General features: G+C 41.4%; 1 protein-coding gene across 4 annotated transcripts in view; it reads left to right on the top strand.

Moving 5' to 3' along the window:
* CDK5RAP2 (CDK5 regulatory subunit associated protein 2) overlaps window positions 1-9759 on the top strand; it is a 78515-nt gene extending 68756 nt beyond the window's left edge. For all 4 annotated transcript variants that reach the window (XM_040649272.2, XM_040649271.2, XM_040649273.2 and 1 more), the window contains 7 exons: window positions 596-844; window positions 1787-1870; window positions 1974-2221; window positions 4356-4502; window positions 5975-6113; window positions 8156-8202; window positions 9097-9759. In XM_040649272.2, coding sequence (XP_040505206.1) covers window positions 596-844; window positions 1787-1870; window positions 1974-2221; window positions 4356-4502; window positions 5975-6113; window positions 8156-8202; window positions 9097-9156 — 974 coding nt within the window. In that variant the 3' untranslated portion in view covers window positions 9157-9759. The remainder of the gene's footprint in view (window positions 1-595; window positions 845-1786; window positions 1871-1973; window positions 2222-4355; window positions 4503-5974; window positions 6114-8155; window positions 8203-9096) is intronic.
* Window positions 9760-13492: the final 3733 nt, after the last annotated feature.

The raw sequence follows: 13492 nt of genomic DNA, 5'->3' as shown, positions 1-13492 counted from the left end.
TGGTAATGTAATTAGAGAGCAGCAGCACCCACCTCACGCACTTGAATCCTTTCCACTACTGGAGAACAGTTTGAATTCTCTCACACTGAATACATGGAATTTTTTGTGTACTGACCCCCTTCTATGAAAGATGAATGCAGCCCTTGCTTTTTTGAGGTTCAGATTTGTTGCTGGTTGCCAGGTGATCACTGTTTTCTTTTTCTCTGCGGTGTGTAAAATTAAACTCCCAGTTGTCCTCTATCCCTCCTCCATGCTCCAAGATTACCCATTACTTCTTTTTCCCCCAGACTGTGCTTTATTGCACTTGAAATTTTGTAAATCTTCTTCATTCCCTTACTATTATATTTTTGCTGTTGGTATGAGACTTATTAGCTTTTATGGACAAAGTAAAAAAAATAATTTTCAGCTCTTCAGATCTTTTGAGAGCAAAAGCAATTAAGACATGCTTTGTCAAACCATTATCTCAGTGCCGTTTGTAGTTAATTCTTAATATTGAGGATAAAACTGGCTATAATTCACTTGTTCAGCATTCTGATAGTGGCTAATATTATTTTAATTGTGAAAGACCTTAAGTGTTTCTTTCAAATTGTTTCAGATCCCAGATGTGATGCGTCAGAAGAATTTCGAAAAGATCAGAACAATCCAGTTGACTTACATGAACTACTGACTGAAATACAGAGTTTGCGAGTACAACTTGAAAGAAGCATAGAGACAAACAAGACTTTGCACGAAAAATTAGAGGAGCAGCTTTCAAAAGAAAAGAAGGAGGAAATGGGATCAGTGTCAGCTGTGAATATCAATTATCTTTTCAAACAAGAATCTCAGCATTATGCAGGAATGAACGGTACTGTGCCACAAATGCTTTTGTTATACTGTAGAACCTGTTCCTTGTTTCCTTTTTAAAGATGCTCTTAAAACTTTATTCAACACCGACTCTATGGTTTGGGAACTGCCCATCAGCCTTTCAAATCCCTTTCCTGCTAGAGCTATTAGTGAATGGGGTGATGAAATGCACACTGTGCTGTCTTATAGGCTCCAACTGTCACTTTTTTCATTCAAGAAAAACATATGTAGAAAATGTTTGGGATGGAAGGATGGCTGTGTTAAAGTGCCAGAAATTTTGCTTACTGGAGGGTTCTTATTTTAATGCAGACTTCCATAGCATTTACTGTGGGTTACTCAGGAAGGATCAATAAGTTCGCTGAATGGTCACTGTATAAATCAGTTTTCCCCTTTATGCTCTTGAGAAATATTTTACCTTTATTTCAATCACTCTTAAGTGATACTATACTGTTGCAGCAAATCAGGGAAAACGTAGTCTTATTGCTGCAGGTTGGGTTATGGCCCCAGTATGGATGAACAGGGCACAAGAATGCTCTTTCTTGCTGCTGAAGTGCTCTGCAGCTTTCCATACATGCAGCATAAAGTCTCCCTTCCCTCTGCTTGTATAGGTATACAAGATCTGACCTTATGTATGGTGTATTGGAGTGTGTCATCCTTGTGGAGTTGATTAAAATATCTTCATCAGGCTATACTGTAGATTTTCTGACCATGTCTTGAGTTTAGGAGGTATCTTCAACTTCGGGTAGATACCAAAAAAGAAGAGTGTGGATGAAGGATGGAAGATGCTCAGCCTGAGTATTAGAAAACTCACTGTATTTCCCTATTTCTTGAGTCCAAGCATAACATCAGCAGAAAAGAGGAAGAGAAGTTGACCTAGGATGATTTTTTTAATGTATTTTAACTTCTATTGATGCTCTCTTCCTTCTTCCCTTTTGATGTACAGAAAATCTTTGCAAATGCCCTGCTTCCAGCAGAAACATCTGTGAGCTTCAGAAGCACGGACATGGCGTTCCGCTGGCAAAAACAGGTACATCCAAAGGCAATCCTGTATGTGTATGTTTGGTAGAAGTCTCATGTCAAATAGTTCTACGTGTAAGGATATAAAAATATATACTCTTTCTCTGTGCCAGGTACACACTCTGCCTCTAAAGATGACTTAGACTGCTGCAGTACCTCATCTTCTGGTACATCGTGTACCCCTCGTCTCGTCCCTGGGCATCGGATGTGGGCAGACAAAAATGGGCGCCACGTCCTTGGTTTGATTGAGGATTACAATGCTCTCCGGAAACAGATTTCAGAAGGGCAGCAGGTTTTGGGAGAAATGGAGGTTACTTTAAGAGAGGTTGCTGGTACGAAGCTGCAGGAGCCTGGAATAAAGGTAAGCTGTGAAAGCACCAGTTGCTGGGTTTTGCCTACAGATGCAAAGTGTATAGATTATAAAAACAACCAGGTTAATGGTGCAGCAGGCACTATTAACTTCGTAACTCAGTTGGGATACCTCAACCTTGGCAGTTGAAGTCACATCTTCAACAGCCTCCTATTGCAGGCTCCTATTTGTGATTCTGGGTTAATGAGGCTATGGATAAATTAGTTAATTCTGGTCCTTTAATAAGCTGTCTCACTTTACTTGAAATGAGGTGAAACTGCTTGCTTTTACTATGGAAACTGGTAGTCATCACACTGAAAATTATTGAAAAATAACAGCAAAACAGATTCAACTGTAAAATGCTTTAGACAGGGCTTAAGCTAGTATGTATCAGTAACCTAAGGATAAAAATAATAAAGGAGATTTTGTTGTAATGGAGGCTTGGGATAAGCCCAGGAAATGAGAGCTAGTTAAAAGTAATTTAATACCCAGCTGACGACAGACAGCTGGCTGGGTTCTCCACTTACCTGTACCCTGCCCTCCAGTAACAGCAAGTGATCACTTTACAGCAATGACTGATGTATGCTAATGAGGGTTGTTTTACATTGAGGAACCTTTTATATATTTTTTCCACTTTCTGGTAGCAGATGAATACTTTAGTAATATCAGCAGCTAGTCCAGCAACTTGAATATCTCAGTAATGGTAAGGTCTTGACTTCCTGGACACGGTCTGTCATTCTTTCTGCATCGAATGTGACATAAAGATATCAAGTCACAGTGCTGTTGTCTTAAGCATTATAATTCCTAAAACAATAAAATGTTTGCTTTCTAATGAAAAATACACCAAAGTAGGGAAAAAAAATCAGATTTCATGGTTTTCCCTCTAGAATCAGGAGAACAAGTGTTTGCTTACACTGAATTTTTTTTTTCTTAGTGTTAATATCTGGATACAGTTAACAGCCCAATAGTGTATTTGGGATGGATGGGATAATCAAACCTACCTCCAAGTTTCAGCAAAAGGGAAAGAACAATCTGTATGTGTCCATGGAAGTTAATAACGAGCTGAGAAACTTAACCTGCAATAGGGGAGATTTGGAACAGAAGGTTAGAACAAGATGCTGGTGGTAAAAAGAGTGAAACACTGTACTGGAGGCTGCTCGTTGACACTGCTGAATCACTACTAGCAGAGATGTTTCTAAGAACACTTCTGTTTCCGAGTTATAATTAGTAAAGCTGTTGAGAATGCAGCCTGCAACAACTCTGAAATTCTTTTTGTAGTATCACCTGCACACTCACAGTAGAAAGATGTCTGAATGACACTTAAGGGTCTCTGAAGTACTGTGTGTTTTCAGATGACCTAGTTAAGGTGCTAATAATGACTGAAGAAGTCATTTCTCTAAGTTTTTAACTTCTGTTGGTGCAAAGATAAAAGCAGTGAGTTTCCTATCAGGCTTTACATCGCTGGAGTTTCAGACTACTTAGCAAATGGGATGCTTTGTATGACAGGAGGATTGCAATTCTAAGTCACTATTCAGATGATATGCTGGATGGGGCACAAACCATAAATGCTTTTACTTCACTGCCCTCCCCCATTCTGTATCACTGCTGCTTTGGTAATCCATTTGCTCCCCTTGCATTCTTTTCCTCTCCTTTATTTCACATTCGTGCAATTTCTTCAATGTGGTTTTCTCATCTGTCAGCAGAGGAAAACATTTTATGCGTGTCCTGATAGTTATTTTAGCATTAAATGGAACAGTTTAAAGGGTCTGCTGAGGAAGAAACATCTATATTGCTTAAATTTGATGTCTGTAATCATTTGACTTTCAAATAACGTGACACAAAATGAGAATGGAGGAAGGCAAGAGTTGCCAACTGTTACCATGTGGCATAGCAAATCCAGTAAATGTAATCTATTATTAATCATGGTTATTGATGAGGAGATATCTCTTTCCTCCCCCAAATTCTGAGATAATGTGCAATCCAACAGCCTGTCTAAATGAAGAAATGAGCTTTTTTGGCACACAATAGCTGTGTACAGCATCTTAAATATGAAATCGTATCAACGGGATTTATACCACTAATTAAGATTACATTGTCATAGTTTCCTAAAGGTAAAATAGAACGTGTGTCTAATCCTGCAATACAGGTACCAGACCAGGCATCGCTGCAAAGCTTTTCTGCAAGCACTAACACAGTGCAGCAGATTTTAGAAGAGGCTGCACGTTTATTGAAACTTCTCTGGAGAGTTTCCCTTCCAATGAAAGCAGTACACGGCACTGTTCACGGCACTCAGGTATTGTTCTGTTCCATTTTGTCTGAGTTTTGCTTTTTTGCACTGTTGCAGCGTGTCCAGGAGGACACACCAGTTAAGAACATGTCATCTGGGAACACGGTTTGTAAATCATGAATGTGGGTAGCCCTGTTTTTAAGTAGCTCTCATCACTGAAGGCCATGGCTGAATGTGTACTGCCTTTCTGTCCTCCTGTCCTGATCATACTGCACAGCTCAGCTGTTTATTCAGCAGATACCTTATATGAAGGTTGTAATCTGCAGCCTTGCTGTGTGATATTCAGGAAAGCTTGGCAAACTGCAAACGTTCCCTTTCAGTGAGAAAAGATTTGGACTCCCTGTTATAGAATTAAATTCAATTTGATTATATATATTCCAGTAACAACAGAAACTTCAGCAACTTTGATGTAATCTAAGCTACGTTTTCATTTTATGTTTTTGATGCCTAAGCTGTAAAATAGGATGCTTTCTTAAAAGTGTGACAAAACCCCGAGACAAGTTTTATAACATTATAACTAAAAAGGACTGCGCTATGCAAATGAATGGAAGTAAACCGAATGAGGAATGAATTATCTGTACTGTCATGATATCACCACTCAACAATCAACTGCTCCAAACTCCGGCTGTAAAATCCATCTGAATTTTTTTCCCTGAGCTTTTTGTATGTGTTTCTTTAAAAGAAGCAGGAGATTGCTGAGCACAATGAAACTTTAGGAAAGCTAACACTTGATATATCATTTTAATAACGTTTTTGTTGTAGTTTTCTAGCACTGGTAAATGTGTTAAATCAGAAAAGCAGTATAATTCTCTCACGTTTCAGTTCCGTATTTGGGATATTGGCACACTTCCATTTTTATCCTCATGTGCACAATGTGTATGGACAGCTGTATGTTGGCCTGGCTTGCGTGATCTGAGCTCATCACAGATACACACAGACGAATGCTTTTTCTGTCTGTATGATTTAAACCTTGATCTGGATCAGTCAGAAGATCTGACCTCATGTGTAGGAAATTTGAGTTTCTACTACAGTTCTTAATTAGAGTCTATTAGAATCCTTTTTTAGACCTTCTTATCCAACATACCGAGATCTTATGATCATTAGAGCGCTTCTGATGTCTTAAATGCAGTGTATGAAAGAATGCCTCCCAAAAGATATGAGCATTCACTGCCTTCTGTTTAGCCCCACAGGAGTAATCAGCTCTTCTAAAGAGCAAAGTGCTAGGGGAGAATTCCAGAAGGTACTATTATCTCACAGCACAACAAGACAAATGTATAAGCTTAACTTTGCATGAGGAATCCAGATCTCAGTGTGTTATTTGCAGACTGTATCAGGCCTGCTTGGACTCCTGTTTAACAGGGTGCCAACCATGACTTGCTTAGAATTGGTGGTAAAAACCAAACCTTAGAGGAATCTAAATGTTAACGGGATATAAAATAATTTCTGTAATGCTTTATCATCATCATCTGTGAATACAGGATGAAGGAATGAAAGCAGAAATACTCAGATTACGGAAGAAACTGTCTGAGCAAGAGAAGAAGTTACACAGCACAGTGAAACGCTTGCACTCCACAAACCAGCTGAAGGAAAACATGGAGAAAGTCATTATTGACCAATGTAAGTGTATGCCTTATTATGGGTCTGTCTTTTTGTAATTCATGGCTTCCATTGAAGTAGGGAAACAACAAAATGAAGACTTGTTAGGCTTTGCTGAATGGCATTCACGTTATCAGTAGTTAGTCTAGAATGTAAAAGGCTGTACATCCTGCAAAGTTATTGGTTACTGTAACACTGTGTTCCTCAAGTCATTTATTTTGCCTTTATTTAACTCATTGTGTTATTTTGCTCCATAGCCTATAATTTGTATGTCTAAATTCCATATATCTCCTGCATACAGATTATTGTTTTTCCTTTTTTTTGACATTTATGAGCTAGTTTTTGATCGTCTCTTCCAGAAGTGTTGTATCAAATGGCATACAAGTTACTTAAAATTTAAAATTAGATTTTGTTTAGGTTTTTGGTAACTCAGTTTGGGATTTGTCATATAAAAAATCAAAGCTATTATTATGTCTGTGCCACTAAAATCCCTCAGGACAGGTTAACTGATCTGGTTTGGTCAATTTCTAGTTCCAGTGACATGTCACACAGACACAGTGGGTAATTTCAGTAGGGCTGTGCAGAGTTTAAATCAGCAGAGAATTAACCTTATGGACACAGCCTCTCTATCCATCCACACTTTCAGAAAGAAAACAGAGCATCTCCCTCTTATTCTGTTCACTCCGTTTCAGCACACCCAGAATTAGGTCCTAATAAAATGAAACCTGCGTTTTCCGAAGCCGCACTGCACAGTCCTGCCTGCCTCCCAGCAGCTTCACCATTAGTGCCACATACTCTAAATTCTCTTCATGTACTGAATTTAATATTTCTGATTTAGAAAAATCTAGTTTGCCAGGTGAAGTAAATTTACTAGCAGAGTTCTTTATGAGCAGAGAGCACTCTGCTGCACAGAAAGACCTGGATACAAGATTCTTTAAGTTTCATTGATTATGGGAATTATGGATGTCAAGTTACCTTTGCCTTAAAGAGCAATTTCAGAAATGTTTCTAAATTGCATCTGTATACAAATTCCTGACCAAGCATACAACTAGTGAATCATGGGCTGGAGTTTATGATGATGCTTATATTTGTTTTATTTTGTTTTGCTAGTAAGCAACCACAGGCATTCCAGTAGGTGACCTTGCTTGGCTTCATTCTCTAAGTACCCTGCTAGCTGGTCACTCCACTGAGGATTTTCAGATTCCCACTGTTATTTAGTTTAGCATTCCTAAATACATTAGAGTCAGAGACTGGAACATTCTTATGGCTCAGAGTCTTCTGTCTGCTTTCTCTGGGCAAGAGAATGTAATGCTTATAAACCTCATCTGAACCTCTGAACATGTAACAATGCAGTGCCAAATTGCAGCAATCCGCCAAGGGTATAATTATCTCATGACAGCTATACCCTTGGAGTTGTTGGGTTCTTATTATTGTAATGAAAAATCTTTATTATGGCTAAATTGTTTATTTTTGAGACTGGAATATTAAATTGGCACTTGTGAATGGTATTTTTCAGCAGTTATGGAGCTGACACAGATTAGAGAATCACATATTTAACCTGACATTTCTAAATATCAGTTTTGTTTAGAAGCATCCCCTCCTCCATTCACAGGTCTTGCTCTCTCCCTGCAGAGGCAAACTAGCTGAATGAGCAGAGAAAGCTTGGGCCCCTTCAGAGTGAGCCACTGACATGATTTCCCCCAAGCATATATAGGTTGCTTTGTCCTTGAACTGCAGGAGGAGCTGGCTGACTTCTTTGCCATCTGTTGTCTTCCCAGCCCATCATCCCATGTAACCTCTCCACTGCACCATTTTCTTCCTTCTCCCCCTAACCTCTGTTAGATCATGCACCATCTCTCTAAAAATGAGCCCAAAGAGGGCTTTGGACAGAGGAACAGTTCTGGATTTTGTTAAGTAAGAAAGCTGAAGTGGTGGTGGTGGGGCCATGAATGGTTGCCTGGCTGCTGCCCATCTTGTAGATGTGAGTTTGTACATTATTTAATATTAGATTCTAAGACTGAGTACAGTGCGGTGTTGTGTAATGACTGCCTCTTTGTTTCCAGTGGTTTTAACTCACGATGTCCTGAAGAAGGCTAGAGGAAACCTGGAAGTAAGTAACATATCTACTGTGCTTAATTCCTTGACCTATGCTCATTAGAAGTAGGCATTGCTACATCAGTAGCATTCTGCAGAATAAGTCCAATTTGTTTTGGGTTTGCAACTGGAACAACATTAAGATCAAGTCTGGGTGACAGCAGTTTACCATGATAAATATTCTGCACTATTTGATGTTTAAATTAGAGTTTTATGGCTGGCCATGCAAACAGCTAAACCCTCTCTCTTTTCTGATACTTTCCCCAGATTAATATTCATATGTCTTTTTTTCTTCTCCAATGGTTTATTTTCATCAGCTCGCAGTCCAATAAGCTGTCTACTGAATAAGTTCACAAAAGGCATCTTTATTTAAAGCCTGAGTGTGGGTTAATAACCGGTGCTTCTGTTTTTCTAAAATGCAGACCCGATAGGTAAAGCTTTTGCAAACAGCTCTTTGCTAATGCAGAGCATTAAATTACTTTGAGCGTTTAAGTATCCACTGTTCAGATTTGATTTCTCCCAGAAGGCTCTGACTTCCCTCCCAGAAGGCTGTAATATACTTCTTGACTCCTAAATCGCATCCTTCTCCTCACACCATTCCATTCTCAATGGCTGTACGTTTCCCAGCCCGCCCTTAAATTTTCCTCTCTTTTTGTGAATCTCTTCTCCATTATCCTCAGCAGCAGTGCCTTCTGAGCACCTCCTTATGCAGCTCCTGCATGGGCTCAGTCCTACCTGAGTTAGAGACTGAGGACATAAAGTCTTTCTGCTTACAGAAATCTGATCACTTCAAGGGGAAGATCAGCTGAACACAGGATTTGCAAATTCTTTTGTGGGATGATAGCTCAGGGATGGGGACTAGATGTGTGCAGTACCACAGAACAGTATTAACTATTGCTTTTCTAACCAGGTCCCAGCAGCTGACAATCAAAAACCAGCTTCCTATACCAGCAAAAAAAGGATTCTCTGAAGGGGGAAGGTCCACTAATAAAGACAGACCACTCCTCTGCCTGGTGGTTGCTTCTTTATGCCTTACTATTTATTGATGTAAAAATGTTCATTCAGCTTTTAACGGAATCAGCCTTTTGGGGGGGGGTTAGAGCAAAACAAAAGAAATATTTTGGTAAATAACTTATTTAACATTTTCTGTAATGAAAAAGATATTGGTTTTTACTATTTATTACAAACATGGTACTGGAGCTATTGCAAAAACCCAGATTTTTTTAAAGTTGGCTCATTTGAGATTTTATATTTCATGTTATACAGCTGTTTGTTGCTGTAGTCACACAGGTCCTGTAAGAAGCAGGAGCATGCTCCATCTTCCAGCCCCTTTCTCCACTTCTGAAATGACAGCATGGAGGTTAAAGAAGAACAGTTCTGCCAGCTGTCATTGCTTGAGAGTAACATAAACAATGTTCAGTATTTTAAAGCATTTAACTCACATCTGTAAGATTCTCCTGGAAGCCGCCTCCTTCTGTGCTTCCTCACTGCCCTGTTAGGAAATTAGATTGATGCTAGGTCTGAAAATACTACTTCGGGTCAGACCATGTAATTAAATTTTAAAATAATCACAGATCTGTTTGCGTTGTTTTGTTTGAAACGTCAGAACTGTGGGCTGCTGTTGAACAAAGGCAGGGGGTTGACATCTTTGCTGGGGTGGGCACAGAGCATTGAGTCCATCATCATGGAGCAAATGGAATGCAGCCCTTACGGCTGTGTTTGCTCACATCATTGCTAAGTTCTCACTTTGGGAGCTCACTTTGGGAACCTGCTTTCAAGCAGCCACAAGCAAAAGGCATTCTGCTGTTGGCAGAAGCACTGCGCTCCTCTCTGTACCCCTCAAATCCATACCAAGAGAGGAGAACACAGAAGGGACAAAGCTTGACAGTTTTGAAATCCATTTCTCTGCTACAAACACTCAAAAATGTCCTAATTTTAAAAACAATAATAAAATATTAACTTAAAAGTGTTCTAACAGCAACATTTTGGTCAGGCAACACCAAACATGTATGGTTGTGCTCCCTTCATCCTCCCTGTTGCCTTTTCCACTGCTCAGTCCAAGCTGCCCACACAGACACTGTGCAGGCAGTGGCACAGCACAAGCTGGGACATCATTTAGTTTAACCCTAACATGCCCATAACTGGAAGTGCAAAATGAATTGAACAAAATGAATTTCAAAGTGTGATTTCTTTTTCTCTCAAGTTGATGATGCTGTACAAGGTAACCTACCCTCATCATCCGTGGAGGTTGGCATGAGGTCTGGGATATCTCAGCGCAGGGTTGGGGTTCTCTTGGGTCCTCCACACTGCACTCTGGAGATCAGGCAAGTGCAATAGGCTTTCCCTGGAAAATGAGTTTGTACTGACTGACTGCTGGCTGTGCTCCCCACCAGGATTGTGTGTGCAGGTGGGTTTTTATTAAACAAAAAACAACAAAGCCATGCAGTTGTGAGCTGCCTGATTTTTCAGTATTTCACAGCACTGCGTTTTCTGTGAAGCACAGAAATGTGCCATGAGATCCCAAGCCAGGCTGCTCCTTACCTGGGCTGCTCACAGCTCTATCCCAGCTCCTGGCTGCTCAGTGCTCACCTCTCCTTCCGAGATGCTCCGAAGCAAAACGTGCACTTGAGCCGACAGCAGGGGGAGGCAAACTCATTTGTCTGCATTAGAGGAAAGATGCAGGAAAAACTGAAAAAGTTTATTTTTAACTTTGCAAATTGAAAACCAAGGGGGGAAGGTAAGGAAAGAGCATGCAGTCAAACTTGCTCTTCAGTCTCTTCACACATTATTGTCCTCACAGCTCACTAAAAACGTCAAGTTAATTTTACTAAGTAGCTAAATTATAGACACTCAGATGTAATCAGAATCTGCTATACGTTTCAACTTTCAAAATTAATCATCCTACGTTTTTGAGTTATAACACCTGAAGGAAACAGCTGTACATCTATATATAGTGCAACCCCTCTCCTGGTCTTCGAGCAGCTTTCCCCACCCCCCCCCTTACACCATCTGTGATTAAAAACCTACAAATTAAATGTTTCCTTTTTCCTGAGCTGATTTGCCACTTCCTTCTGCTGGTCCCTGCTGGGCCAACTCCCAGCTCTGCTCCTCAGCCTCTTTTCCTCCCATCAGTGATCACAGCCCTGGCAGAGCAGGGCAGGTGAGGTTCACTATTGGGAAGAAACAAATGGTGGATCGTCGGGTCTCTAAAATGAGACACTTCTATGAGATCAAAGCATCACATCTTGACGAGCAGCGCCTCTTAAACACGCTATTTACTGGGCCAGTTTAAAAACAATTAAGCTAAAAAAGCATAGCAGATGGAGGGCTGCAGCAGACAAAGCTTATGGAGTGTTAAACTTTGTCCCCATTACACAAAATTAAATTTTCCTGTAAAAATAATTATGGGGGAGAAAAATTAGCGGCGTAAGCAAATGGAATTAAAGGAGGTGCTCATTTACTTAGGGAGTTCCTGCCTCTGTTTCCATTCCATGTGCAGAGTGATTAGAAACAGCCACAAAAAGCAAAAGGATGCCTTTTCCTTCTCCTTAGGTCTTAAGCAATGGCTGAAGGCACTGCTTGGTGTCACACCCCATTCCTGCCAGCAGCACCCCGTCCTGCAGGCTGTGCCCGCAGCTGCCGACCCGCACTGTAATTACAATCACCAAAGAGAACAAACAGAAGCACTACCCCACATCACGGGCTGCTGGCTGTATTAAAAATAAATCAATGCTAATGCAGTCAAGCGTTTAAAAACAAAAGCACAGTAGAGCAGCGTGGTATTTTAATTCAGACCCAGGCTGCTCTCTGCATTTTGGGGGAGTGAGCTGGGGGGGCTCCGCGGGCATTGCTGTGTCCAACTCCCACTGGGGGTGCAGGCAGGGCAGAGCTCACAGCCCGCTGAGTGTCACCCTGCAGAGCTGAGTGAGGAGCACACCTCACTGCTCGTGCTCTGGGTTTATTCTCAACGCTGAACAAGACAAAGCGGCTCCTGTCATCACTTCCAAATTCAACAGAAGCTGCAATATGGAAAAAGAGAGGGAGGGAAAAAAAAAAACCACCAAAACCAGAAATAGCTGCAGTGCTTTCTGACGTCCTTTCGACACTCAAAGCCAAAAGGCTTTGCAGGCTGCTGACTCCAACACGAACCCCTACCTAGCAGCTCTGCGCCCTGCAAAGTGCAGCACGCTGCTCTCGTGCTCATTTCTGCAATGGGTGGACATAAAGTGTCAGTAACACAGATACAGCCCTACACGTGGGTACCCTCACACACACAGATACCCCTTTGCCAGACTTAAAGAGCCTTAAAGATGTGCCCTCCATGGAGGGCAATGATCTGAAGAAGCAGTGCTTAGGGATGCTCTGTCCTGTCCCAGCCCAGCGCCCAGCCTGTTTGCTTTCTGAATCGATTCCTCTTGAGAAAAGCCCCGCTGCCTACTTTTTGTGCCTGTCTGCCTTTCCTTCCTTTAGAAAGATACTTGTTACAATCCCCCCCCTCCGCCCCCCCCTCCCCCTTAGCCCCATCAGAGGAATCTACTTGGGTAATTTGTTAAAGCGGATTGCTGGGGCATGCATTATGCATGAGATGCAATCTTTATTTTTGCACTGCACTGTGTGCATTCTCAAACAGGATTGGAACTGCGTGCCTGCACGCAAAATGAACATTAACAGCTCAAAAAAAAAAAGAAAGAAAAAAGGAAAAAGTGCCCATTTATTTAAAGGAAAGAGTGGAGAAAAGAAACCCTCCACTCTTTCAAGCTGTTCTGGTCGGGATTGCTCAGAGCAACTAAGAGCAAAAGCAGACACGTTTGTATTGTGCTGAGTAAAGCGGCTCATCACACTGTCACCAAGCACAGCCACCGAGCTCAGGTGGCACTCACTGTGTCCTACGAGGAGATTTGCTCTCTCCATCCCTTTCAGGATCTGATATGAGCCACCAGCACTGTGCCCAACGCCCTCAGGCTGAGCTCATGAAGCAGAACCACACAAAAAAGGCACAGACAATTCGAGGCTATCCACACAGCCCCCTCCATGCTGTATTTCATGCTTGGAGGTCACCTAGTGTTACTTCAGAGCAAGAATCATAGAATCATTAGGGCTGAAAAAGACCTCTGAGATCACCTGGTCCAACTGCCCACCTGGACCACCATCACCCACTACACCACATCCTTAAGTACCACATCTGGAGCCCCTCACAGCGGCGGGCCAAGGCCTGGCTCAGCTCTCAGGCCTGGAAAACTGACAGCAGAGGGGTGGAAACACAGCCTGCTTCACCTCGAGTTATCAGAGCACATTGTGCATCCACC

This window comes from Gallus gallus, chromosome 17 (genome assembly GCF_016699485.2).
Source record: "Gallus gallus isolate bGalGal1 chromosome 17, bGalGal1.mat.broiler.GRCg7b, whole genome shotgun sequence".
Classification (NCBI taxonomy): Eukaryota; Metazoa; Chordata; class Aves; order Galliformes; family Phasianidae; genus Gallus; species Gallus gallus.
The sequence above is the reverse complement of the archived record's forward strand: the minus strand, read 5'-3'. Positions and strand labels throughout refer to the sequence as shown.